This window comes from Marmota flaviventris, chromosome X (genome assembly GCF_047511675.1).
Source record: "Marmota flaviventris isolate mMarFla1 chromosome X, mMarFla1.hap1, whole genome shotgun sequence".
Lineage (NCBI taxonomy): Eukaryota > Metazoa > Chordata > Mammalia > Rodentia > Sciuridae > Marmota > Marmota flaviventris.
In genome coordinates, this window is record NC_092518.1 from 102,996,037 (window position 1) to 103,020,128 (window position 24,092).

A 24,092-nucleotide genomic window follows, 5' to 3' on the forward strand; every position below is an offset into this window, starting at 1 on the left:
TAACAGACTCAATGTCAGTAAAGGTGCAGGCCCTATTTCTTGACCTACAGATAACAACCAAGTACAATACAAAACATAATTAACAATGCTTTAAGTTGAAATTGCACCAGATTCTGCCCATTGTGAGTGAGGATGATGTTCAAGGGCTGGGGGTGTAGCTCAATGCTGAGAGCTTTATGTGACATGCACAAGGCCCCAGGTTCCATCTCCAATACCACATACATACACACACAAAATAAAAGAAAAATAGACAATGTTCAAGTGCATTCAGCCCATACAAGGACCACAGAAATGCAGAAGCTGCCAAATGACATATAGAATAAGCCTGGAGATCTAGGGTCACTTAGAAAAATGCCAGTTGGAGGACCATCTCACCTCATTTGTTTCACAGAAGAGGTAGGTGTGGAGTCACAGAGAAGCCCCCATGAAATGTGAGGATCAGATGGCAGAGGTGAGTGTGTCACCAGAAAAGGTCTTTATAACCAGAATTCTCTCCCATGTCTCGGATCCCTGCCATCGGAGCCACTTATTTGGGTAAAAGCATTAAAGGCCACTCTCACAAGAAATATTTCAGAGTATAAACCACTAAGAGAGTTGGCAGCAGTGGTGCATGTCTGTAATCCCCATGACCAGGAGGCTGAGTAGGAAGATCTCAAGTTTGAGGCCAGCCTGAACAATTTAGCAAAACCCTGTCTCAAAAGAGAAATTAAAAGGGGAGCAGGGAGGGCTGGGGTTGTGGCTCAGTGGTAGAGCACTAACCTAGCAAGTGTGAGGCCTTGGGTTCAATCCTTGGCACCACATAAAAACACATAAATAAAATAAAGTTATTGTGTCCACCTACAACTAAAAAATAAATATTTGTTTTAAAAAGGTGGGGAGGGGGGAGCTGGGAATAAAGCTCAGTGGTAGAGTGCCCCTGGGTTCAATCCACAGTACTGAAACAAACAACAACAACAACAAAAAAAAACTATTGGCTAAATACTTGAACACCTGACCCTTGAACGACATCCCTACTCCAGCACTAGCTGTGCAATCTTGGGCAAGCCATGTAGCCATTTAATTTGTCTGTACCACAATTTCCTCATCTGTAAAATGGGAGTAATAATGGAATGTACTCAGGGTTGTTTTGAGGGTTCAATGACCTAATACATGTAAATGTAGAGCAGTGGCTGCCACACAGAAGCTCACCAGATGTCAGCTCTTATCAGTATGATGGAGTCAGATTGTGAAAGGCTTTGAATGTCAGCGTAAGAAACAACTGGAGCATGGGGCGTGGTGGTGTGTTCCTGTAATCCCAGTGATTTGAGAGGCTGAGGCAGGAGGATTGCAAGTTCAAAGCCAGCCTCAGCAATTTAGCTAGGCCCTAAGCAACATGGCGAGACTGTGAGTCAGGATGATATTCAAGGGCTGGGGGTGGAGCTCAATGCAGAGAGCTTTTTGTGGCATGCACAAGGCCCTGGGTTCCAACCCCAATACCACGTACATATACTCACAAAATAAAAGAAAAATAGGACAATGTTCAAATGAGAGCTTTTTGTGGCATGTCTCAAAATAAAATATAAAAAGGGGCTGAGGATGTGGCTCAGTGGTTAAGCACCCCGGGTTCAATTCCTGGTACCAAAATTAAAAAAAAAAAAAAAAAGAAAGAAAAGAAACAATGCCAAATCAAGGAGTTGAGGGGAGTCAACCAAACCTTAGTTGCAGGCTCAGCCATATCCCAGAGTCCAGGTCAAATGTATATTAGCAACTCCAGCCTGGGACTCTGGTACTCTGTCTCAGGACAGTCTGGTTAGGCCTAATTTCAGGCCCCTGAGGCCCAGTCCCCTACCCATTCCATCATGCCTCAGTTCTGGTTGCTAAATCCTTGCCTTTTCCCTTGTGCTCACTTTGAGGACATTTAACCTAGATGAAGAATTGACACATAAGTAATTTGAGAACCATTCAGGAAAGTATATATTGTAAAGTATTAGATTGGATGTTTTGGACTATAAGGATGCTCTGAAGAAGAAAGCAATTAGGATTAGAGTAGACAAGCAGAGCTTTCAGGAGGAAGCAGCACTAGGATGGGGAGCATTTGCATGGCAGGAGGTGGAAGGGGAAATCTAGAGTCTGGTCATTTTCTTAGATACCTAGCCCCCCAAAACTCAATTTACAATCTAGTTCCAGTTCCCATTGCCTTACTGTCTGTTCTGTTCTACAGGAGATAGCTACTTTGTGTCTGGCTATATCTAGAGAGATGGCAATGTCTGCTGACACTTGAGGATAACAGTGGCATTGCTGGATTTGGAGGTTATCACATTGATGCCCTCTGTTGACAGACAACCAGTTGGAGCACTACCTAGGGGACCCTTGAAATGAATATGTTGCTGGATCTTTAAAGCCAGCATCATTATTGTTCAAAACCTACCAGTTCTTTCTTGGAAGTCTTTGAGGAGAAACAAGATTAGGCCTTTTTTTATTTTTTTGTGATGCTGGGGATTGAACCCAGGGCCTTGTGCATGCGGGTCAAGCACTCTACCACCTGAGCTATATCCCTAGCCCAGGACTTATTTTTTAGCAAACCCCCATCATCAGGTTCAATATAGAGTGAACCAAATCATTCCCATAATCCTTTGGACACCATTTTCAAAAAGCTCACTATTCCTCTTCTGATTTGGACTCAAACACTTTTTTTTTTTTTTTCTTTTGGTACCAGAGATTGAACCCAGGGGCACTTTATCTACTGAGCCACATTCTGCAACCCTTTGTATTTTTCAAATGGAGACAGGGTCTTGCTAGAAACCATATGTCATTCTGAACCAGCCAGAATCTTTTGATATAATAGAAGGACCATGGGCATTGCAGGTAAACACACGTGCTTGAATACTGGCTCCATTACATACTAGTATTCATCCCTGAGTAAATTTCCTTACCTGTCAGTACTTCAGTTATCTTATTTGGTTTTGGAGTTTTTTGTTTATTTATTTTTGGTACCAGGGATTGAACCCAGGGATGCTTAACCACTGGGCCACACCCCAGTTCTTTTTATTTTTTATTTTGAGACAGGGCCTCACTAAGTTGCTGGGCCTGGCTCCAAACTTGTGATCCTCCTACCTTAGCCTCCCAAGCCACTGGGATTACAGGCATGTGCCACCATGCCTGGCTCTCACTTATCTTATTTGTAAAATGGGATCAATGTAGTAAACCAGCTGTCTTCAAAATTGGGTGTGCAAAATGATTCACTCAGGCATAGGAAGAAAATATTAGAACTACTACATAAATGTGTTTTGGTAACAAAATACAAAGGAAATTCAACTGCAATGCACACAATACATGGATTGACACCAGCACCCTCATTCAGTCCATTTGTAAAATGGTCACTAATGGATATCCTGAAGGAGGAGAAGAAATCTCACCACACAAGTTTGTCCTCTTCATATTCTTTCTGGCATATTCCAAGGTTCTGAGATTTCTGTGTTGGGTTTTGAATTCACAAATTACATCATCTGGTTTTAACTACATCCATCCTCCCCAAATGGAAAAGTGGCTTTAAAAAATTCCTACAAAGAAACCAGAGCCTGAATGAAGATACTGTGAAGAACATAAGTAAAAGTGGGCAGTAGGAAAATGGCAGAACGGATTAATCTTCCATTCCCACTCTGAGCTCTTCATCAACCCCATTCCAAAGTAAAAAACAATGAACAAATGGGTTCTGATAAAAAAAAAATCAGCCAAAAAAGCCCAGCATGCTGACACCTACCTGTAATCCCAGTGGCTCTGGAGATTGAGGCAGGAGGATGGCATGTTCAAAGCCAGCCTCAGCAATTTAGCTAGGCCCTAAGCAACTCAGCAAGACCCTGTCTCTAAATAAAAATAAATAAATAAAAAGGGCTGGGGATGTGGCTCAGTGGTTAAGTGCCTCTTGGTTCAATCCTGGTACAAAAAAAAAAAAAAAATCAGCCAAAAAATAGAAAGAAATTATCATGCTTATAGTGTGATTCATCTCTACTACTGTTAATAATGTACTTTGAGATATTCAATCTGAGTAGCCAAGAGAGTATAGTAGAATGATATTACCTAACTTCCAAAGCTAGATCATAAACTATGAGGAGGGACTGAGATAGGAATTTGGTGATACAGAAAATATCATAAATATCGATACCGCCGGTTATTGGTGAGTCCTGCTTCCCCACATGTTGAAGTTTGAACATTAGAGAAGCACGCCTAGGCAAGCATATAAAGCTGGGTTTATTTAAAAAGGGGCAACATAGACTTCTCCCGGGAGGGAGAAGGGGGCCATAGCTGGTATCCTGGTATCCCAAGAGGCTAGGTGTTCCTCCCTTTTTATATGTCCTAGGATTCCTTTGTTCTCCTGCCCTCTTCCCCTTATCTTTCTCCTTCCGGAGTATGTGACTAGGCCCAGGAATGCTCGGTGGGATGGCCAAAAAGTGGAAAACAGGTGGGCTGAAGGGGGAAGGGCAGGGTGGAACAGCCCAGGACACACCTAATAGCTCCCTGTGGGGAGGGGCAATTCCCAGGGACAGGTAACCTTGGCAATAGGTTGGAGCAGTGGCAGGTTCAGTCTCCAACTTCCCAGACTCACTCAAAATTGTCCTCCTTGACTGGACCTGACTTGATTTACCTATCTACACTGACTACCTATCTTTAAATCTGGCTTCAATATCCTGAGTCTAAAAGGAAGTGCCCATGAACCATTGAAATGCAGAATGCACCCATGAATGGATGCAACTCCTGAGTGACCAAGCCAGTGCCCTTGGCCCGTGCCCTTGACTCATGCCCTTGCCTGCAAAAAAAGAAAAAAGAAAGAAAAAAAAATAAAATAATAATAATAATAATAATAATAATGAAGGAGGGCAATGCTAAAGCACAGGAAAAACCGACCCCATATTTTTTAGCTCTGCCTTGACTCCACCTCTAGTCCAGCCCATAGCAACCATGCCTTTATAAATATCAACACCCCACACCAACAGGTTGCTGTTTCTTCTCCTGGAGATGGCCTGCATTTCTTGCTTCACCACCAAAGCTTCTCACTATTTTTTTAAGTTGTAGATGGACACAATACCTTTAGTTTATTTTTTATGTGGTGCTGAAGATTGAGCCCACTGCCTCATGCATGCTAGGCAAGCACTCTACCACTGAACCACAACCCCAACCCAGCTTTTGAGACAGCTGCATTCTCCCCAAAGGTGCCTCTGCTTTCCTAAATAAACATCTAAGTCTCTGACTGGTGCAGGCTGACATGAATGCCAAGAACCCCGCTGGTCCTGAACCAAGCTCCCCCTTCTCTCCAGGAACTTCCTTCTTTAGAGACAACTCTTCTGTGACAGGGTGACCTACAAGTATTTGGCCAGCAGCCTCAGCTGAGGTCTCCAGTCAGCAGCCATCGTCAAATGACAGACATGGGAGGAAAGACATCTCCAGAGAAATCCACCCACAGCTGTCAAGTCAACTCCAGTCATCATGCCTTCCCAGCCAGTGAACCAGACATGGAACACACAGAAGGCATGACCATGTGACCTATCTGAATGCCTGGACTTCAGGATCCATAAGCATAATAAAATGGCTATTTTATTTTTATTTTTTATTTATTGGGGGTACTGGGGATTGAACCCAGGGGCACTCTACCACTGAGCTACATTCCCAGCCCTATTTTGTATTTTATTTTGAGACAGGGTCTCACTGAGTTGCTAGTGCCTCACTTTTTTTTTTTAATATATATATTTTTTTTAGTTATCGGCAGACACAACATCTTTGTTGGAATGTGGTGCTGAGGATCGAACCCGGGCCGCACGCATGCCAGACGAGCGCGCTACCACTTGAGCCACATCCCCAGCCCCTAGTGCCTCACTTTCGCTGAGGCCGGCTTTGAGCTCTCAATCCTCCTGCCTCAGCCTCCTGAGCCGGTGGGATTACAGGCAAGTACCACCACACCCAGCCAAAGTGACTATTTTTTTTTTTTACCCTAAATTTTAGGATGATTTGTTACATAACAATAGAAGCTTGAAGGATAACGACAGGGAGGGGCCACAAAGAAGGCTTCTAGATGCTGTGACAGTCCCTTTCTTGATCTGGATGCTGATTACAAAAGTGTGTTTAATCTCTAGAAATCTGTCAAACTGTGAGACATTTATACTTGTGATGTGTACTTTTCTTTGTTTATGTCATATATTTTTAAAAGCTTACATTTTTAAAACCTAGACATTGAGTTATAGAGACTACATGCCCATCAGTGGATAAAGAAAATGTGGATACATGATGAAGATTTAATCAGTCACAAAGTAAAACAAAATCATGTCACTTGCAGGAAAATGGATGGAACTGAAGAACATCATGTTAAGCAAAATAAGTCAGACTCAGAAAGACAAGAATTGCATGTTTTCTCTAACACGTGAAATCTAGAAAGAAAAAAAAAAGAAGGACAATATGAATGTAGACAGGTGACCATTAGAGAAGGGGAAGAGGGAAACAGGGAGAAAAGATAGGATCAAAATGCATCATATATCCCCGGTATGGTGGTTTGGGCCTGTAATCCCAGCAGCCCCAGAGGGTGAGGCAGGAGGATGACAAGTTCAAAGCCAGCCTCATCAACTTAGTGAGGCCTTAAGCACCTGAGACCCTGTTTCTAAACAGAAAAAAATTAAAAAGTGAATACTGGGGATGTGGCTTAGTGGTTAAACATCCTCGGGCTCAATCCCCAGTATAAAAAAAAGTGTCATATGAATGTATGACACTGTCATAACGAAATGCATTATTTTGTACAGTTAATATGCACTAATAACTATAATAATAAAACCTTAGGCATTCTAAACATAAAGACATTCGAAACATAAAGACAAATCTGTATTATTTTTCCAGCAATGTTTAAAATCATGTAAGTTTTGGGGAGTAGCTCAGTGGTGGAGTGCTTGCCTAGCATGGGTGAAGCCCTGAGTTTGATCCCCAGCAGAGTGAAAAAAAATAAAAAATAAATAAATAATCATGTGACTCTCAATATAGTACTTTATTAGAGCTCACTGAATGTAAAGATACATGTTTGGAATCTGTATTTGAAGTTTTTACTTAGTAATACAAACAAAAGTTCACAGAGTCCTTTGGGGAAACATTTGTTTTTCTTATCATAGTTAAACTAGTCAAAATAATCCATGTGAAACACTATGATGACAAACTAAAATGCATTCCTTTGTCAGAAAACATGGTTGGAAGGCATCTAGAACACACTACTGAAGATTTGAACAAACAGTATTAGAATAAATGATATAGCTAGGAAGTTTTCTGTAAGTTGGGTAAAATGTTTCTAACATTTTTAACTTTGTATCTGGTAGATTCTATTTCAATAGTGAAATCCTTAAAGAACTACTTCTTGTGTACTACTAAGGGAAAATATAAAGGAGAAGATATATTATGATCAGAAAATGATGGGTTTGTGTTTTTAATAAAAAATGGAAATATAGATTTTGCATATAGATGAATTGCTGCTTGGACAGGAATATTTTTCAAATAGTGGAGATGGATTTCAAGATAAGTTTACTGAGAAAGTTGGTGTACTGTTTCAGCAAAGATATTGAAGGCTGCAGTGTAAAAAGGACTATAGGGTGCATCAATGTGGTTAATGACATAAAAACAAGACGTTTGCTAAACTGTTGTAGTGCATACCTATAATCCCAGTGACTTGTGAAGCTAAGACAGGAGGATCATGAGTTCAAAGCCAGCCTCAGCAATTTAGCAAGGCCCTAAGCAACTCAGCAAGACTGTTCAAAATAAAAAATAAAAGGGGCAGGCTGGGGCTAGGGCTCAGTGGTAGAGCACTTGTCTAGCATGTGTGAGGCCCTGGGTTCAATCCCTAGTACCACATAAAACTAAATAAACAAAATAAAGGTATTGCATCCATCTACAACTAAAAGTATTTTTTTAAAGGAGGGGGTGCTGGGGATGTGGCTCAGTGGGTTCAATCCCTGGTACAAAAAAAAAACCCTTTTGACACATAGTAAATTATTTAAAGTACTCAGTTTTATAAATTCTTAAAGAGTTTTCAAACTAAAGGATGCACTTTCGTTTCACACATAGATATGAATTAAAGATTCACTTTTTCAGTAATGCCCTGCAGTAGTCAGGAGACTTTACACACACGCATATATACACACACACACACACACAGCAGTCAGGAGACTTTACACACATGCATACACACACACACACACACACAGCTCAAGCCTATAATCCCAGTTACTTGGGAGTCCAAGGTAGGAGGATAGCAAGTTCAAACCCAACCTGGGCATTTTAGTAAGACCCTAAAATTAAAAATGTGCAAGATACTATAATGGTGGATATATTTGTATAAACTCACAGAAAAGTACACCACCAAGAGTGAACACTAATATAAACTATGGCCTTTGTTGATAATAATGTTTCAATGTAAGCTCACCCATTGTAACCAATGTACCACTGCTGGGTGCGGGGTGGGGGGTGGGGCAGGAACTCTGTGTGTTCCACTCAATTTTGCTGTGAACTTAAAACTGCTCTAAAATGTGTAAAAAAAAAAATAAAAATAAAAATAGGGCTGGAGTTGTAGCTCAGTGGTAAAGCGCTTGCCTAGCATATGTGAGGCACTGGATTTGATGCTCAAAAATCAACATAAAATAAATATAAAAGTAAACAAATAAAATAAAGGTAGAAAAAATAACTTTTAAAATGCACCTAAACTAAACTGTTAAAAAAATAAGGGCAGCAGATGCTTTCATAGATAGATAGATAGATAGGGCTAGGGGTATGGTTCAGTAATAGAGCACTTGCCTAGCATGTTTGAGGTGCTGGGTTCCATCCCCAGCAGTGCACACACACATAAAATAAACATATCCAATCCCATTCTTCAAGGTAAAGCTGATCTTTTACCAATGATTGAGAAAGTAACTGCTTGGGAAGAAAACTTGGTATATGGGGAGGATATTTGGAAAATGGATGTTTGTATTTTCATTGTTGTATAATTCTGTAGTCAAAAAACAATATGAGTTGTATACCTAGAACTGCATACTTAAAAACTTGGGAACCAAAACTCTGAATCTGTTTTAAAATTCTGTACATGTAGAGTTTTCACAGCTTTTGAACACATTTGTTAAAAACAAAAGTGCAATAACTGCTGATTGGTTTGCAAGAACAAGTGATTGACACCTGGAAAGGCAAATGTTTACCAGCTGAATTTCATCAAAAGCTTTTGCAAAATTGGTGGGTGGAACAGTGCTGGGAGCCATTAGCCAAGTAGGTATGACAATTTCCTTGCCAGCGTACCCCATGTTGCTGACATGTTGCAGCGACATTGAATGCAGGTGACCTTGCTCAAGGACCAAGGCAGATTAGGGTGTTCCCGGTTTTAAGATAATCCTGTTTAGGGCGTTCCCAGTTTAGGTTCCAGGTTTAAGGTTTAAGATTATTCCTGCTGGGAATAGGGCGTATCCTGCTGCCTGAGTTCCCCTTGAGTTCTCACGGGATTCAGACAGTATATTTTGGAGATAGAAGCCCAGAGAACGTGGATTTGGGCAGAGAACGTGGATTTCCCCAGAACGTGATTGTAGACGGCTGGTGTGAGTTCGGGAATAAAGAGTTGCTGTTTGAATCTACAAGCTGTGTGGTGGCTCGTGATTGTGTGCCCAGCCAGACTGCGGCATTTGTGCCCAGCCAGACTGCGGCAGAACAGCAAAATGAAAACCATGGCATTACAAGCCCAGTTAATGAAATTTTTCTTCCATTTGGAGCTGTATATCTTTTTATTAAGGCAATATTTTTACATCTTTATTTTATTTATTTTTTATGTGGTGCTGAGGATCCAACCCAGTGCCTCATATGTGAAAGTGCTCCACCACTGAGCTACAACCCCAGCCCTGGAGCTGTGTACCCTTCTGAGACATCATCTTTCTTATCTACGACAGTCACTGATTCCAAGTGCTGAAATAAACTAAGAACCACACCTTCAGATAGCTGTATTACAGTATTGATGCAAGATTTTTTTTCAAATAAAGTATGTGTAATCACATTCTCTTGTGAAAAAAATTATTAATATTTTAGTGAACACCCAAATAGTTTTTTGTTTTACTGTCATATATATTTAAAAAGAACAAATAAAAATTTCAAAAAAAAGTTCTAGGTTCAATTCCCAGCACAGAAAATCAAATAAATAAATAGATAGATAAATAATTTTTTAAATATGAGCCTTATAAAAAATTTAAATTATCAATGGGTCTAAGGCTGTGGCTCAGTGGGTACAGCACTTGCCTAGCATGTGTGAGGCATTGGGTTCGATTCTCATCACCACATATAAGTAGATGAATAAAATAAAGGTCTACACATCTAAAAAGATATTTTTTAAAAAAAATTTAAATTATCAAGCTGGGCATATAGCTCAGTAGTAGAGCACTTGCATGGCATTATGGCGATCCTGGGTTCAATCTCCAGCACTGAATTTTTTTTTTAATTTTTAAAAAATGTTTTCACTTGGGCTGGGATTGTAGCTCAGTGGTAGAGTGCTCACCTAGCATGGGCGGGACCCAGATTCAATCCTCAGCACCAAATAAAGATGAGGGCATTGTGTTGTGTCCATCTACACCTAAAAAATAAATATTAAAAAATGTTTTCACTTAATTTTCATCTCATTTTTTTAATTTAATTTTTTTAATATTTGTTTTTTAGTTTTAGATGGACACAATATCTTTATTTTGTTTTTATGTGGTGCTGAGAATTGAACCCAGTGCCTCATGCATGCTGGGCGAGCGTGCTACCACTTGAGCCACAACCCCAGCCCTTAAAATTTAATTTTTATGCCAGGTGAATTGGTGCCCACCTATAATACCAGCAACTTATGAAGTTGAGGCAGGAGGACCACCAAGTTTGAATCTCAGCAATTTAGCAAGACCCTGTCTCAAAATAAAATGGGCTGGGAATGTAGCTCTGTGGTAGAGCACCCTGGACTCATTTCCCAGTATCAAAAACAAAAATTTCTTTTTTGTGTGTATGCTTTGTAATGTACATAATAGTAGAGTGATATACATACATTATTATTTTTTTTTTTCGGTGGGGATGGAGATTGAACCCAGGGGCTAGATGTATGCTAGGCAATGGCTTTACCACAAAGCTACAAACCCAGCCCTATGCACATGATTTTGAAATTATGAAACACTCAAATATTGAGAATACCTGCTATAAATATTTTTATTATAAGAACATACAATCAAAATAGTTGGGGGTAGCTGGGGTGTTCCTACAGACCCAGGTACTAGAGAAGCTGAGGTGGCAAGATCATGGGCAACATAGTGAAAAGACATCTAAAAAAAAATTAGGCCAGGTGCAGTGGCACACACCTGTAAACCCAGTAACTTAAGAAGCTGAGGCAGGAAGATTGCAAGTTCAAAGGCAGCCTCAGGAACTTAGCAAGATCCTGTCTCAAAATAAAAAGGGCTGGGGTTGTGGCTTAGTGGTTGAGTTCAATCCCTGCCTGGTACAAAAAAAAAAAAAAAAAAGAAGAAGAAGAAGAAGTTGGGAAACCATAACTTTAATATTCACTTCATAAATATTGTGTTTATCACAGTACTTGGCCCATAAGAAGTCCTCAGTGATTGAGTGTTGGCTTTTACAACATCCCCTGTATGAGTGATGCATAAGAGGCTATGTAACTAATTGGTTAAAAGCTCATACCTATAATTCCAGTGAGTTTGAGGTGGGAGGATAGCAAGTTTAAAGCCAGCCTAGGCAATTTAGCTAGGCCCTGTTTCAAAACAAAAGGTAAAAAGGGCTGGGGGTGTAGTTCATTGGCAGAGCACTTCCCTAGCATGTATGAGGCCCTGGGTTCAATCCCCAGCATACAAACAATAAAAACAAAAAAGCATCAGGCAAACTTGGATGAGTTCCTACCAGAGTGAACACAGCCAATTATCTTCAATAGGCCTCAGATTCTCATCAGTCTCTTAGAGTTGTAAAGACTAAGAGAGATAATACACTTTATATCATGTGAACTATATCTCAATAGCTTTATTGAGATATAGTTCACATGCCATGTAATTAACCACTTTGAAGTATACATTTCGGTGGCTTTTAGTACATGAATGAGTTTGTGTAACCATTGCCACTTCCTAATTCCAGAACATTTTCAACACCCCAAAAGAAACCCATACCCATCATCTGTCACTCTCCCCCATGCCTACCTTGACAGCCATTTACCTATTTTCTGACTTAATGGAGTTGCCTTTTCTGGACATCGAGTGTAAATGGAATTGGAAGAGTCTTTTGTGTCTGGTTTCTTTCAGTTAGCATAACGTTTGCAAGGTTCATCCAGGTTGTAGCATGTGTCAATACTTCCATTTCTTTTCTTGTTATAGTTTGCAGTGCTGGGGATCAAACCCAGGGCTTTGCATGCTAGGCAAGTACTCTACCACTGAGCTACTTCCCTAGCTCTTCATTTCCTTCTATGGTCAAATACTATTACATTGTATGGCTATACTACATTTCATTTATCCATTCATGGATACTGATATCGTCATGTCATGATGGACATTTTCTCTGAATCTATTTTCTATTGCTAAAACAGAATTCCTGAGACTGGATGATTGATAAAGAATAAAGGTTTACTTTGTCTCATGGTTCTGGAGGCTGGGAATTCCAAGCACATGATGAGGGCCTCATGCTGCTTCAATTCATGGCAGAAAGTAAAAGGCAAGAGATACATGCAAAAGAGAAAAACAAGGGGTAGCCTTGCTTTATAACAACCCACTCTCAAAGCAACTCATGCAATCTCACAAGAACAAGAGCTCATGTTGGGCACGGTGGCGCATGACTGTAATCCCAGTGGCTTGGGAGGCTGAGGCAGGAGGATTGTGAATTCAAAGCCAGCCTCAGCAACTTAGCAAGACCCTGTCTCTAAAGAATATATAAAAAAGGGATAGGGATGTGGTTCAGTGGTTAAGCCCCCCTAGGTTCAATCCCCAGTACCAAAAAAGAAAACAAACCAAAAAAAGAAAGAAAGAAAATTAACCCAGTCCCTAGAGAAAGGCATTAATCCATTCATGAGGGTTCCACCCTCATGCCTCAGATACCTCCTATTACACCTCACCTCTTGGATGCCATATTGAGGAAAGGTTCCAACACATGGATTTTTGTAAGACACATTCAAATCATAGCAATGGACATTGGATTGTTTCCCTTTTTTTGTTTTTGTTTTTTGTTTTTTTTTGGTTATTGTGAATCCCAGGGCTGCTGTGAACATTCATGTAGCATAATGCATATTTATTTAATGCTTGGCACAGGACCTCCCAGTCACTAAGTGCTCAGTAAGCACTCATTAGCCAGTGCTCTATTGGACAATCTGGGACACCAGATGACTGAATGTCAGAAATGGAAGGCTGAAGGCACTGAGGACAACATTCACTGCACAATTTTTCTGAGAGCTGTCTTTGTCCCTTGCACCTATATGCATAAGGCTGCATGAAACGGAGGGTCTGATTTATCACTTTTGAGCCATCTGGCTCTGGGAAAGTCCCTTAATCTCTCACCCTTCATATAAATTGGATATAAATACTGTGGTCTCTACATACCTCACAGGTTCACTGCTACGATCAAAGAGAGAATTTAAAATGTGAAACAGCTGGGAGTGGTGGTATGTGTTTGTAGCCCCAACATTGGGGAGGTTGAGGGAAGAGGATGGCTTGAGTTCAGCCTGAGCAACATTGTGAGATCCCACCACACCCCCAATACATGAAAGCACATTGAAAAGCATGAGAGTATTACTCTAAGCCTTACATATTACAGAAGCCAACTAACTCCTCTTATAATAGATAAATAAAATGAGGAACCACTTTGTACAGTTCACTATCTTCTCTCTTTCCAGATTGTTCACATTCTCTCCAACATGACATCTGGCCTTCAAACCTCAATCCCTGGTACTAGTACCTCCTTCCATGTAGTTACTTAAGGGCCAGGGGTGAGCAGCCTGATTCAGGGTACAAGCCTGCATTCACAGCAAGGAAGGGCCTACCATGCCTCTTTCCTCCCAGGTTGAAACCTGCGTGGTCTTTCTGATTTCCTCAATTGCTAATTGGTTAGAGCGCCCTCTTGTGTCTACACATGATACTACATTTGGCCTTTTCCAGGATGTGGCATTATTTTTTTTTAATCATCTTATTTCTATTTTTTTATTTGTTCTTATTAGTTATACATGACAGTAGAATGTATTTTGACATATTATACATACATGGATGATAAATTCCCATTATTCTGGTTGTACACAATGTAGAATTACATTGGTCATGTATTCCTACACGGACATAGGAATTCTTTTAATCCAAGAATCAATCAAATGTGAAATGGAAAAAAAAATTTTTATCACACTCAGGGCTCAGGCTTGACCAATGGGTTCTAGTCAAGCAGTTTCAGCCTGAGTCTTAGGCAAGTTCCTGATTCCACTCAGCTCTGAAGATTTCTTTCTGTTCCCTGCCCACCTCATCCTCAGTCATTTTGAGCTCTGGTCACATGGTTCACATATGTGTCTAAGTGGTTCTACCACCTTCCACTATTCTGAGTTACCCAGCTCTCAAAATGATATAATTTTTTTCCTAGTGGTTATATCAGACCTGACTGAAAGACTGAGGAACAAAGTAATTCTGAAGTACTAGGAAAGAATTTGTGAAGTGTCTACTATATGATTTGGTACATAGTCTAAGGAAAAGGTATTCAATATTAGATCTCCTCTCAAATAGGAACCTCAAGGATGTTCCCTGAAGATTATGAAAGCCTGACAGATTTACTTCCCATTTTCCATACATCTTTCTCTTGCCCATTGGGCACTCATGGATTTTTCTGAGTCCATAAACCCCACTGGCAAACTCCATTAGCAGACCGGGATACACAAGCCTTTGGCTTTGCCCTAGGGGCAGGTACCTGAGAAGTTGCATGTAAATTAAATTTTTTAAGATCAATTATAATTCCCCACTGACTTCCAATAATATTTCTAAGCTGCTGTCTCTCTATATCAAGATTGATTTCCGATGTACACTTAATACTTCAGCTTTAAGTTTCTGTGTCTGGGCCATCTCTTTGGGAAAATGAACATCAATGAAACATTAAGATCTCTGTTAGTTCTTTTTTTTTGCAGGGGTGGGTACTGGGGATTGAACTCGGGGGCACTCAACCACTGAGCCACATCCCCAGCCCTACTTTGTATTTTATTTAGAGACAGGGTCTCACTGAATTGCTTAGCACCTCATCGGTACTGAGGCTGGCTTTGAACCCATGATCCTCCCGTCTCAGCCTCCAGAGCCGCTGGAATTACAGGCATGCGCCACCATGCTCGGCCAAGATCTCTTTTAGTTCTAATAGTCCAGGATCTGTAAATAAACCCATAAAGGCATTAGAGAGGATGCTACTTGGACAAAACACCAGGTACTACCATCTGCAATGTAAATACCCAGCCCATATCTTTTTGGGAGGTCATTTCTGCAGCTCCCCCTGAACCCCTGGTACTGGGGATTAATTCCAGAGGTGCTCTACCACTGAGCTACATCTCCAACCCTTTGAATTTTTTGAGACAGGGCCTCACTAAGTTGTTCAGGCTGGCCTTAAACTTGGGTTCCTCCTGCTTCAGACTCCTAAGTAACTGGGATTATTGGTGTGCAACACCAAATACACGTCATTTCCAAGATTTTGAAGTGTGTCACTTCACTCCCTTGGAAGATTAGCAGACTGGAGTAGTAGTTCAGTGGTAGAGTACTTGCCTAGCATGTGCATGCCCTATGTTTGACACCTAGTACCACACACACACACAAACACACAATGATGATAATGGGTAGCAGATACTTCAGGTAGCTGGCATCTGAGTTGTAAGTAGGTTCTATTTTCACTCTCCCTTTATCTCACTCCCTGACATCAAATTCCAGAGCCCCTCTCCACTGAAATAGAGATGGATGCTGGGGTGCTCAGGAACAGTGTATCCAACTGGTATCCTGAGGTAGAAAGTACTTGCTAAGTAAAATGAAATGAGTTTCTAGGGAGGCACTGTGGCTTTGGCCTCAAAAGAGTTAAGCGAGGGCACATGTGTCATGGGGACTGGCTGCCTTTACAGTCTTTGAACTGGAACCAGAGATATTATTAGTGCTGATACGAAAGGAATTGCCTGCTTAGTGGTGAGGAAAATTAATAGTCCAAGCATTCTTCCGTGCTGCATTCTCCATGTTGGCATTTTGATTTAAAAAAATATTGCTGCAGCTGTTTGCATATTCTGGAAGTATGTGTGCATGTGTGTGGTTTGGTGTTTACAGATTTGGGTTTGTGGAGGGGAGTTCCCAGAGCAACGGAAGTAGCTGCTTGTCAGTTAGGGCTCATTTTGAAAATGAAAGCCTGAAAGTTTGGGGCCCATTCTGGGCCTGGTCTCTGAGGAGTCAGCAAAGACCAGGAGGTGGCTTTGGTCAGTTAGCCCAAGGAAGAACCCACTTAATCACTATTTTTTTAAAAAAAATTTTAGTTGTTGATGGACCATTAATTTATTCATGTATATATGGTGCTGAGAATCAAATCCAGTGCCTCACAGGTGCTAAGTAAGTGCTCTACCACTAAGCCACAATCCCAGCCCTAATCACTACTTTTTAAAAAAGTTTTATGAATTGACCAAATCTGAGTTGCTTTTAGTATCCTGCAGAGTCAGTTTGAGGCAGGGATATGGGAGTGGGCATGGAGGCTCTGGCTGTGGATGCATCTTTCCAACATACACATACACGTACCACATTTTCCCAGACTGTCAAATCACAACAAGGTAACAAACATTTCTTACTAGGTGCACAAGGATAATATGATATACTCATCAAAGTTTATAGTTTAATTGACATGTCAGAAGAGCAAGAGGAGAGAAATATAAAACAAGGCCACCTATGCTGGGTGCCAAAGGAGTAGTTGAAATAGAGGGTTGGGGGACAAGAGCATCACTCTGAGCCAGGGTAAACAGAGGCCGCCTGGAGAAGGCAGACACTGAGGCTGACCTTGAAAGACAGAGAACTTCACTAGACGGAAGCTATGAGGGAGAGAGTTCCTGGTAGAGAAGAGCAAGTAGAAGATCAGCTCAAGTTGGGGCAAACTGTCCATTTGGCTGGAATTTGGGGCTTGCATGGGTGATTTGCAGTTGATAAGCCTGGCTTGAATGCCAGTTCCTCTGTGCCAGAACAAAAGCTACTGCGTCACCTAGACCTGCTCTGCCACTTCCTGCTGGGTGACCTTGACTAAGTGGTCTAACCTCTTTGCAAACTGGGGATAGTAATGATATTTAGTTCCTAAGGTCATTAGGAGGATTAAGAGTTACCATATATAAAGCATCTAGCACAGTGTTTGGCACATGGTCAATGTTCAAAATGAATTACAAATGTATAAGCTGTCAGAAAGGTATTTAGAGCCCAGATATTTGAGGATCAAGGAGGAAAGCCTCTGACACCATCATTGGTGCCACTATTAGGCCCAGTTGGAGTGGGCTGCCTTGGTGAGAACTCCCACCCCATCTAGTCTAGACTGCTGGAATAGTCTTCTCGCTTCTTGCCTCTGCCTTTCCCAGAATCATCTTTATAACGCAACCTTAATCATAGCTGTGCCCTTCCTGGCTCAAGTGCCTTCTATGGACCCCTATTGCTCACAGACTGAACTCCTTACCATGGTAGGGTACAGAAGGCAAGAACTATCATTATTTGGGGGAAGGGAAGAATAAAGAGGAGGCTGGTATTATGAGCAAGGTCAGGGTTGGGGTACAATTCCGCGGTATTGGGGAGGGGTGTTAAATATCCTTCTTTTTCAAAAGCCCGAGGCTCTGAATTTGCAGAAATAGTCCCTCGGGAAAGAGCAGGAAGCATCTCTGAAGAGGGTGGGGCGTTCCCGTGGCGCTGGTTCGGATTCACCTGTAGCTGCTTCTCCAAGCCAATCTGAGAGTTAATGAGAGAGGAGTGGAGAAGAAGGCTGAGAGTGGAGCAGGAAGCCGCGGGGCGGCAGGGGAATACCCCTTCTCAGTTCCCTGGAAAGTCTTCTCTGAAGTCTCCGCAGGAATTCCAAGGCAGCGCCCATTTCTACGGAGAGGATCAAGGTCACGAAAAAGGCAGGGCAGAGGAACCCGAGTCACATGGGGCGACCAGACAGCCTCCCTGAATGCTAGGCGCAGGACAAAGGCGGCTCAGGAACAAAGTTCAGGGAGATTCCTGGAGAGATAAGAGGGAAGGGCGAAAGAAGGGGGTGGGAAGCGAGCGCCCTGGAGCTCAAAGATCTCGCTCTCCGAGGCCTTGTCTGGCGGCGAGCTCAACCCTCCAGGGAGGAGGCGCACTAGAACCTCTTCTCCAGCAGCTGCCGGGATGCTCTGAACTCCGGCTACAAGGGCCACTGGCTGCCTCCCACCCCGCCCACGCGCCTGCCCTCCGCTGCCCGCGCAGTGCCGGAGGCGGGGCTGCGGAGCTCACCTGGCTGTTTGGGGCGGGGCCGCCCATGCCCCGGGGGTTCGGAGGTGGCTGTTACCCAGGGCGCCGGAGCCCGAGTTGCCTAGAGGACAGCTGGCCCTCCCTCCCCCGGCGCCCCCCACCGCCCACGCGGGGGCCTTCCCGAGCTTACTCCCTCCCTCCTTCCCTCCTCCTCCCCTCCTTTGCTCCCTCCCTCTGAGCCCAATTGCTCAAGCCGCTTCCTTCCCCACCGCCAGCGCCAGTTCCTCTCCCTGTGGGGCCCGGGAAGGGCAACGAACGCTAGACGCTGGAACGGCCGTGACAGCAACTGTAAGACCATGGCCCAGCCCGGAGGGGTCGTGAGCCCGGCGCCCAAGGCCTCTCGCACGCGGACCGGGCAGAACCTGAGGGGCGCCCCGCAGCCCCGCCCCTCGAGAGTGGACCTCAGCAGCCTGGACAGGTACCGGGGCAACGCCGCCGTCGCCGCCGCCTCCCGGGAGTTCCCTTCCCACAGCTCGCTGATGCTCTCCGGAGCGGGCTCCGGGCGCAAGCGGGGAGCTCTGCGGGAGCTGCTGGGGTTGCAGGGGGCGGCTCCCGCAGGGTGGCTGCCCGAAGAGCGCACCGAGGAGCCGATCCCCGGCGCACCCGGAGGGCCAAGCGGGCCGAACGGCAGCGGACTGTGCCTGGAACCGCGGGAGCACGCGTGGATTCTGGCGGCCGCCGAGGGCCGTTTTGAGGTGCTTCAGGAGCTGCTGGAGGCTGAGCCTGGGCTGCTGTTGCGAGGCGACCCGATCACGGGGTACACCGTGCTGCACTGGCTGGCCAAGCACGGACGCCACGAGGAGCTCATTCTGGTGCATGATTTCGCCCAGCGCCGGGGACTGCCGCTCGACGTGAGCGTCCCAGGCAGCGGCGGCCTGACGCCCCTCCACCTGGCGGCTCTGCAGGGCCACGACATGGTCATCAAAGTGCTGGTGGGCGCCCTGGGCGCTGACCCCACTCGCCGAGACCACAGTGGCCACCGGGCTTGCCACTACCTGCCGTCCAACGCACCCCTGAGGCTGCGTGAGCTGTCGGGAGCGGAGGATTGGGAGACCGCACGCAGCAGCGAGCGCAGCAACGCCAACAACAACAGCAGCGGCAGCGGCAGCGCTGTGTGGACGCTGAGACGGACCCCCAGCGCAACGAGCGCGACAACCACCGAGACAAAAACCCGAGCCGCGGCTCCTCGGGCCAGAGAGAAGGACACTGCGGGCAGCCGGGTGGCACAAATCCAGGGCCTTTTCCGTCACCTATTCCCCTTCTTCCAAGATCGTTGAGGACGATGGAGACAAGAGTGCTTGGAGGGGCCGCGACGCTATGGGGAGGCCTCTATCCTTGGTTGTCCCAGGTCCCACTGAAGGAGAAGCTCCTGTACACAGCGTGGACCTGCAAGGGGCAGACCCCATCTGGGCCCAACTCAGGTACCTGCCCCAGGTTTGCTGCAGCCACTGGCCAGAGGCACCCAGGGCCTAGGGCAACCCCTGAGAGAGAGCCGAGGACCAAGTGGGCTACCGGACTGATTTAGGAACAAGGAGCATGGTCACGTTTGGGAGAGGGAAAGTTAAGCTTTCCAGTAGCCATGCTGGGCAGGCGGAAGCGCTGTTTATTAGGAAACATTCACTAGAAAAATGAGTTAAGATTGCAAACCATTGATGCAGAGGAACGCCTAACTGCCTGTTTAACTCTGCCATTAATGAATCTCATTGTGCGGGTAGAGGCGGTCTCTGGCTCTTGAGACTACCCAGGCCTTACTGGTACCTGTTTCAGTGTATCACGGATGACTTCTTAAGCATATTAAAGTGGAATGTTTTTTCCTTTCACATGACAAAGCTGTCCTTTGACTTTGTTTTCCCTTATTAACCACAGTGTGGGGGGGAGTGCATATGTTTGCAAGGGAGAGGTGGTCAACCCACAGCCACAAGCTAGTGATCCAAGGGCAGGCTCTGGGTCTCATTCTCAGAGCATATTGCCAGAGCTGTGCACCAAAGGGGCTACCTCTGTCTTGGCTCTGATGAGAGATACAGTCACCTGTGTCCTGAGCTGTCTTCAGGTCTGGCCTGGTGTGCAAGTCTCACCCTAGTGGACTTGTCATGTCTAGATGATAAAAAGGAAAAGTCTACAAATTTCTGATATTTCATATGAGTCATGTAATTTACTTGACTTGTGCCCTCCAATGAGCCACACCCACTGGCACTATTTTCCCCCAAGATAAGGCTTTCCTCGCCCACGTCTTTAAAAAAATCAAGTTTAATACACAAGTTGTAGTTTAGAAAATTGCTCCCATTCAGAAATAGCATGAATTAAACAGAACACCAGAGAGATGACTCAGCCTGAAAGGAGGGAAAAGCAGTTGGTGACTAGAGAGCCATGCTGCCTTATAGAACAGTGCACTTTAAAAATAGCACTGTGCCTCTGGGGGCTTGGGGAATCCTTCAATGGACTGTTACCCTCTCAGCCCAGTCCTCAAACATCAGGAGAAACAGCCATTACAGAATAGCCCAGAAATACCATGCTGATCCAAGTTTCCACCTCTTTCTGATGGGTCTGTTTGCCTCCTCTGTGCTGGAAACTTCCTTGCCTTTCTTTAATATCTCATTAGGTTTTTTGCACAGAATGATCCAAACCCTTCCTATTGCTGTTTTCAACCTGCCCTATGGCTCTAGAAACTACACCTTAAACATATTTACACAGGGTAATAGAGCATTCCTTTTTTATTTTTCGAAATAAATTTTTCTTTGATGGTTGAAGGGGGGATGGTGAGCAGTTCCCAGATTCTGGCATTTGGCATTGGCGTTGACATTGATATTAGCCCCCTCCACCCCTATGACCATTTTATAAGTGCTAACTGGCTGATGCAGGACTTTGCTTTCTGCTGCACCACCTCCCCCCTTGACAGCTGCCAGGTGGGTTGGGCTCAATGAAGGCTGTCAGGCAGGGCCTTCCTGCCACATGGCTGAGTCCTCAGGCTCCTGGCTTGGAAGGAAGATTAGTGTGTGCTGAGCATTTAAAGGACACTTAACAACAGTCATCCCCTCTTTATAGGAAAAGTCTGAAGCTAAACATCTTAACTTGGGCTGGAGTTGTGGCTCAGTGGTAGAGCGCTTGTCTAGCATGCACGAGGCACTGGGTTCGATCCTCAGCACCATATAAATGTAGAATAAAGATATTGTGTCCACCTAAAAAATACTTAGAAATAAGTATTAAAAAAATCTTAACTCTTAGCAGATTTGGGGACCTGAGACAAGTATCCACCCAGCTCTTTCCAAAATGAAAACCAAGTCAGCTGGAAGATTCAAGAGTGGCTTTCAATATTTTTTTTTCCTGTAGTCAGCTATTTTTCCCCACAGATTTTTTTCACCATGTGATATGGCCTAGCCTACCTCCTCCATGTAAAATTGAGGTTTGGCTGCAGGGGACAAACTCCCATGCTGAAAACGCTCTGTGCCTAACATCAAGCCATTGGCATTTCTGGTATGCTTTTCAAGGCAAGACTGGTATGCTTATCCCAAGAGAAAGAACAAATTCCCTGAGAAACGTCTTTCTAGGGGAGTAAAGCAGAGTTAAGCAGATGATACAAAAGTACATTCTAGTGGCAGACAAGAAAAGGAAACAGAAGCTGGACTGTGAGATGAGCATGAAGGTTGGGGGAAGGGGGTGCTGAGGGAGCATTGAAGCGGGGCCTGAGCCAACCAGAAGTTCAGGAAAGCAGGGGAAGGTCAGGCCAGATCTGAAGTGCCAGGGGTGAGTGGGAGCTGGCCAATGGATATAACGAGAGCCAGGAATTGTAAGTCAGCCGGTTTGGCAGGAGGATGGGATCCGGGGAGTGGTGGATGGCAAGACTGGAAAAGTGGATAGGGTCCAGATCACGATCACTAAGGGTCTTGAAGGCTATGCTAAAAGAGGGAAATCAGATTTTAACCAAAAGGTAGCTGGCAGTCATGGAAGTTTCTAAGCAGAAGAGTAACATGAGGCTTTGGAAAATCACCCTAGCAGTCACATGAAGATGGAAGCGCTGAGGGAGAAAACTGGGTGCAAATGCATCACAAGCCATGTATTTCTGGAGCATCACTTCAAGAAAAGTCATGCTTTGGTCTGAGACCCATATAAGGGCAATACCATTATGCTTTTCTTTCTCTTTCCTCCAAAGCCTGTGCTCTAATGAAGCTTACCTAGAAGCCCTGTGTGTAAAACTGACAGTGTGGAGCTCCCCAGGTTGAAGGTAGGCTGAGATCTCCTCTCCCCATCTGCTACCTCTTTTTTTAGGGCAGGGTACTAGGGATTGAACCCAGATGCCCTTTACCACTGAGCCACATCCCCAGCCTTTTTTTTTTTTTTTTTTTTTTGAGACAGGGTCTTTCTAAATTGCCGAGGCTGGCCTCAAACTTGCCCTCCTGCCTCAACCTCCTGAGTCACTGGGATTACAGGCATACACCACTGTGCCCAGTTCCCTTTTTATTTTTTATTTTGAGACAGTGAAATGCCATCTTTTTTTTTTTTAAAGAGAGAGATAGAGGTAGAGAGAGAGAGAATTTTTTTTAATATTTATTTTTTAGTATTTGGCGGACACAACATCTTTGTATGTGGTGCTGAGGATCGAACCCGGGCCGCACGCATGCCAGGCGAGCGCGCTACCGCTTGAGCCACATCCCAGCCCCAGAAATGCCATCTTTTTAAAACAAAGATTTTGTTTTGTATAAAGCATTGCCATTCAGAGATTCCTAGATTACAGGGCTGGGGATATAGCTCAGTTGATAGAGTGCTTGCCTTGCATGCACTTGCCTTGCATACACAAAGCCCTTGGTTCAATCCCCAGACCACACACACACAAAAAGGATTCCTAGATTACATGCTAAATATATGTGTTTATACTATGCTTTGGGGCTTTTGACCCCACCTTTCAATCCTTATCAGCTACCATCAGACTTCTCAGTGACATCATTTACCCTGAGGTCAGAATCATCTGGTCCGGTGGTCTCCACCCTGATCTTCTCACCTTTCCTTCTTATCAGGTGAGGGACTTCACTCTGTTTATCAGGGTGAGCCTTGTTTGAAGTCATACTGAAGGGATCTGTGGGTGTGCCTGATGAGACTGCAGGTTTCAAACTGGAGTTTTTAAAATGGAGATGCTTAGGCTCAGGCCTAAGGCCATTCTAACACTTCATCATCCCACAGTAATTGGTTCTGGGCAGGTCTTCCATGATGACCTTCTGTCATAGTCTATTCCTGCTGCTACAGTACATTAGAATGTGTGACTTTATACAGAGCACAAATGTATTGATCACAGTTCTGGAGACTGGGAAGTCCAAGATCAAGGCACCAGCAGCCTTAGTTGGTGTCTAGTGAGGACTCAGTCCTCATTTATGGTGCCTTCCCTATGTTTTCTCATGGTGGAAGAGGTGGGAGGAGCTAGCAAATCTTGGAAGCCTCTTTTATAAGGGCATCAATCCTCTTCATGAGCACAGAACCCTCATGACTTGACCACTTCCCAAAGGCTCCTCTGTTCTGTTATGTTCTATTCCCCTCTCCTCCTTCCTCCTCTTCCTCCTTTTTCCCTCCCACCTGCTCTCTCCTATACTGGGGATTGAACCTAGGGGTGCTGTACCACTGAGTTACATCCCTAGA

General features: G+C 44.1%; 1 protein-coding gene and 1 long non-coding RNA gene across 2 annotated transcripts; one reads left to right on the forward strand and one right to left on the reverse strand.

Annotated features, from left to right (window-relative positions):
* Nucleotides 1–16,815: 16,815 nt before the first annotated feature.
* On the reverse strand, nucleotides 16,816–18,556 carry LOC114089217 (uncharacterized). The gene is made up of 2 exons (XR_004618706.1): nucleotides 18,453–18,556; nucleotides 16,816–18,197 (listed from the first exon to the last, which is right to left on the reverse strand). It is a non-coding gene; the product is annotated as an uncharacterized lncRNA (long non-coding RNA).
* Nucleotides 18,557–18,568: 12 nt separating this feature from the next.
* Nucleotides 18,569–20,299, forward strand: Sowahd (sosondowah ankyrin repeat domain family member D). The gene has a single exon (XM_027930985.3). The coding sequence runs from the start codon at nucleotides 18,767–18,769 to the stop codon at nucleotides 19,745–19,747; it is 981 nt and encodes a 326-aa protein (XP_027786786.1). The 5' UTR covers nucleotides 18,569–18,766; the 3' UTR covers nucleotides 19,748–20,299.
* The last annotated feature ends 3,793 nt before the right edge of the window (nucleotides 20,300–24,092 follow it).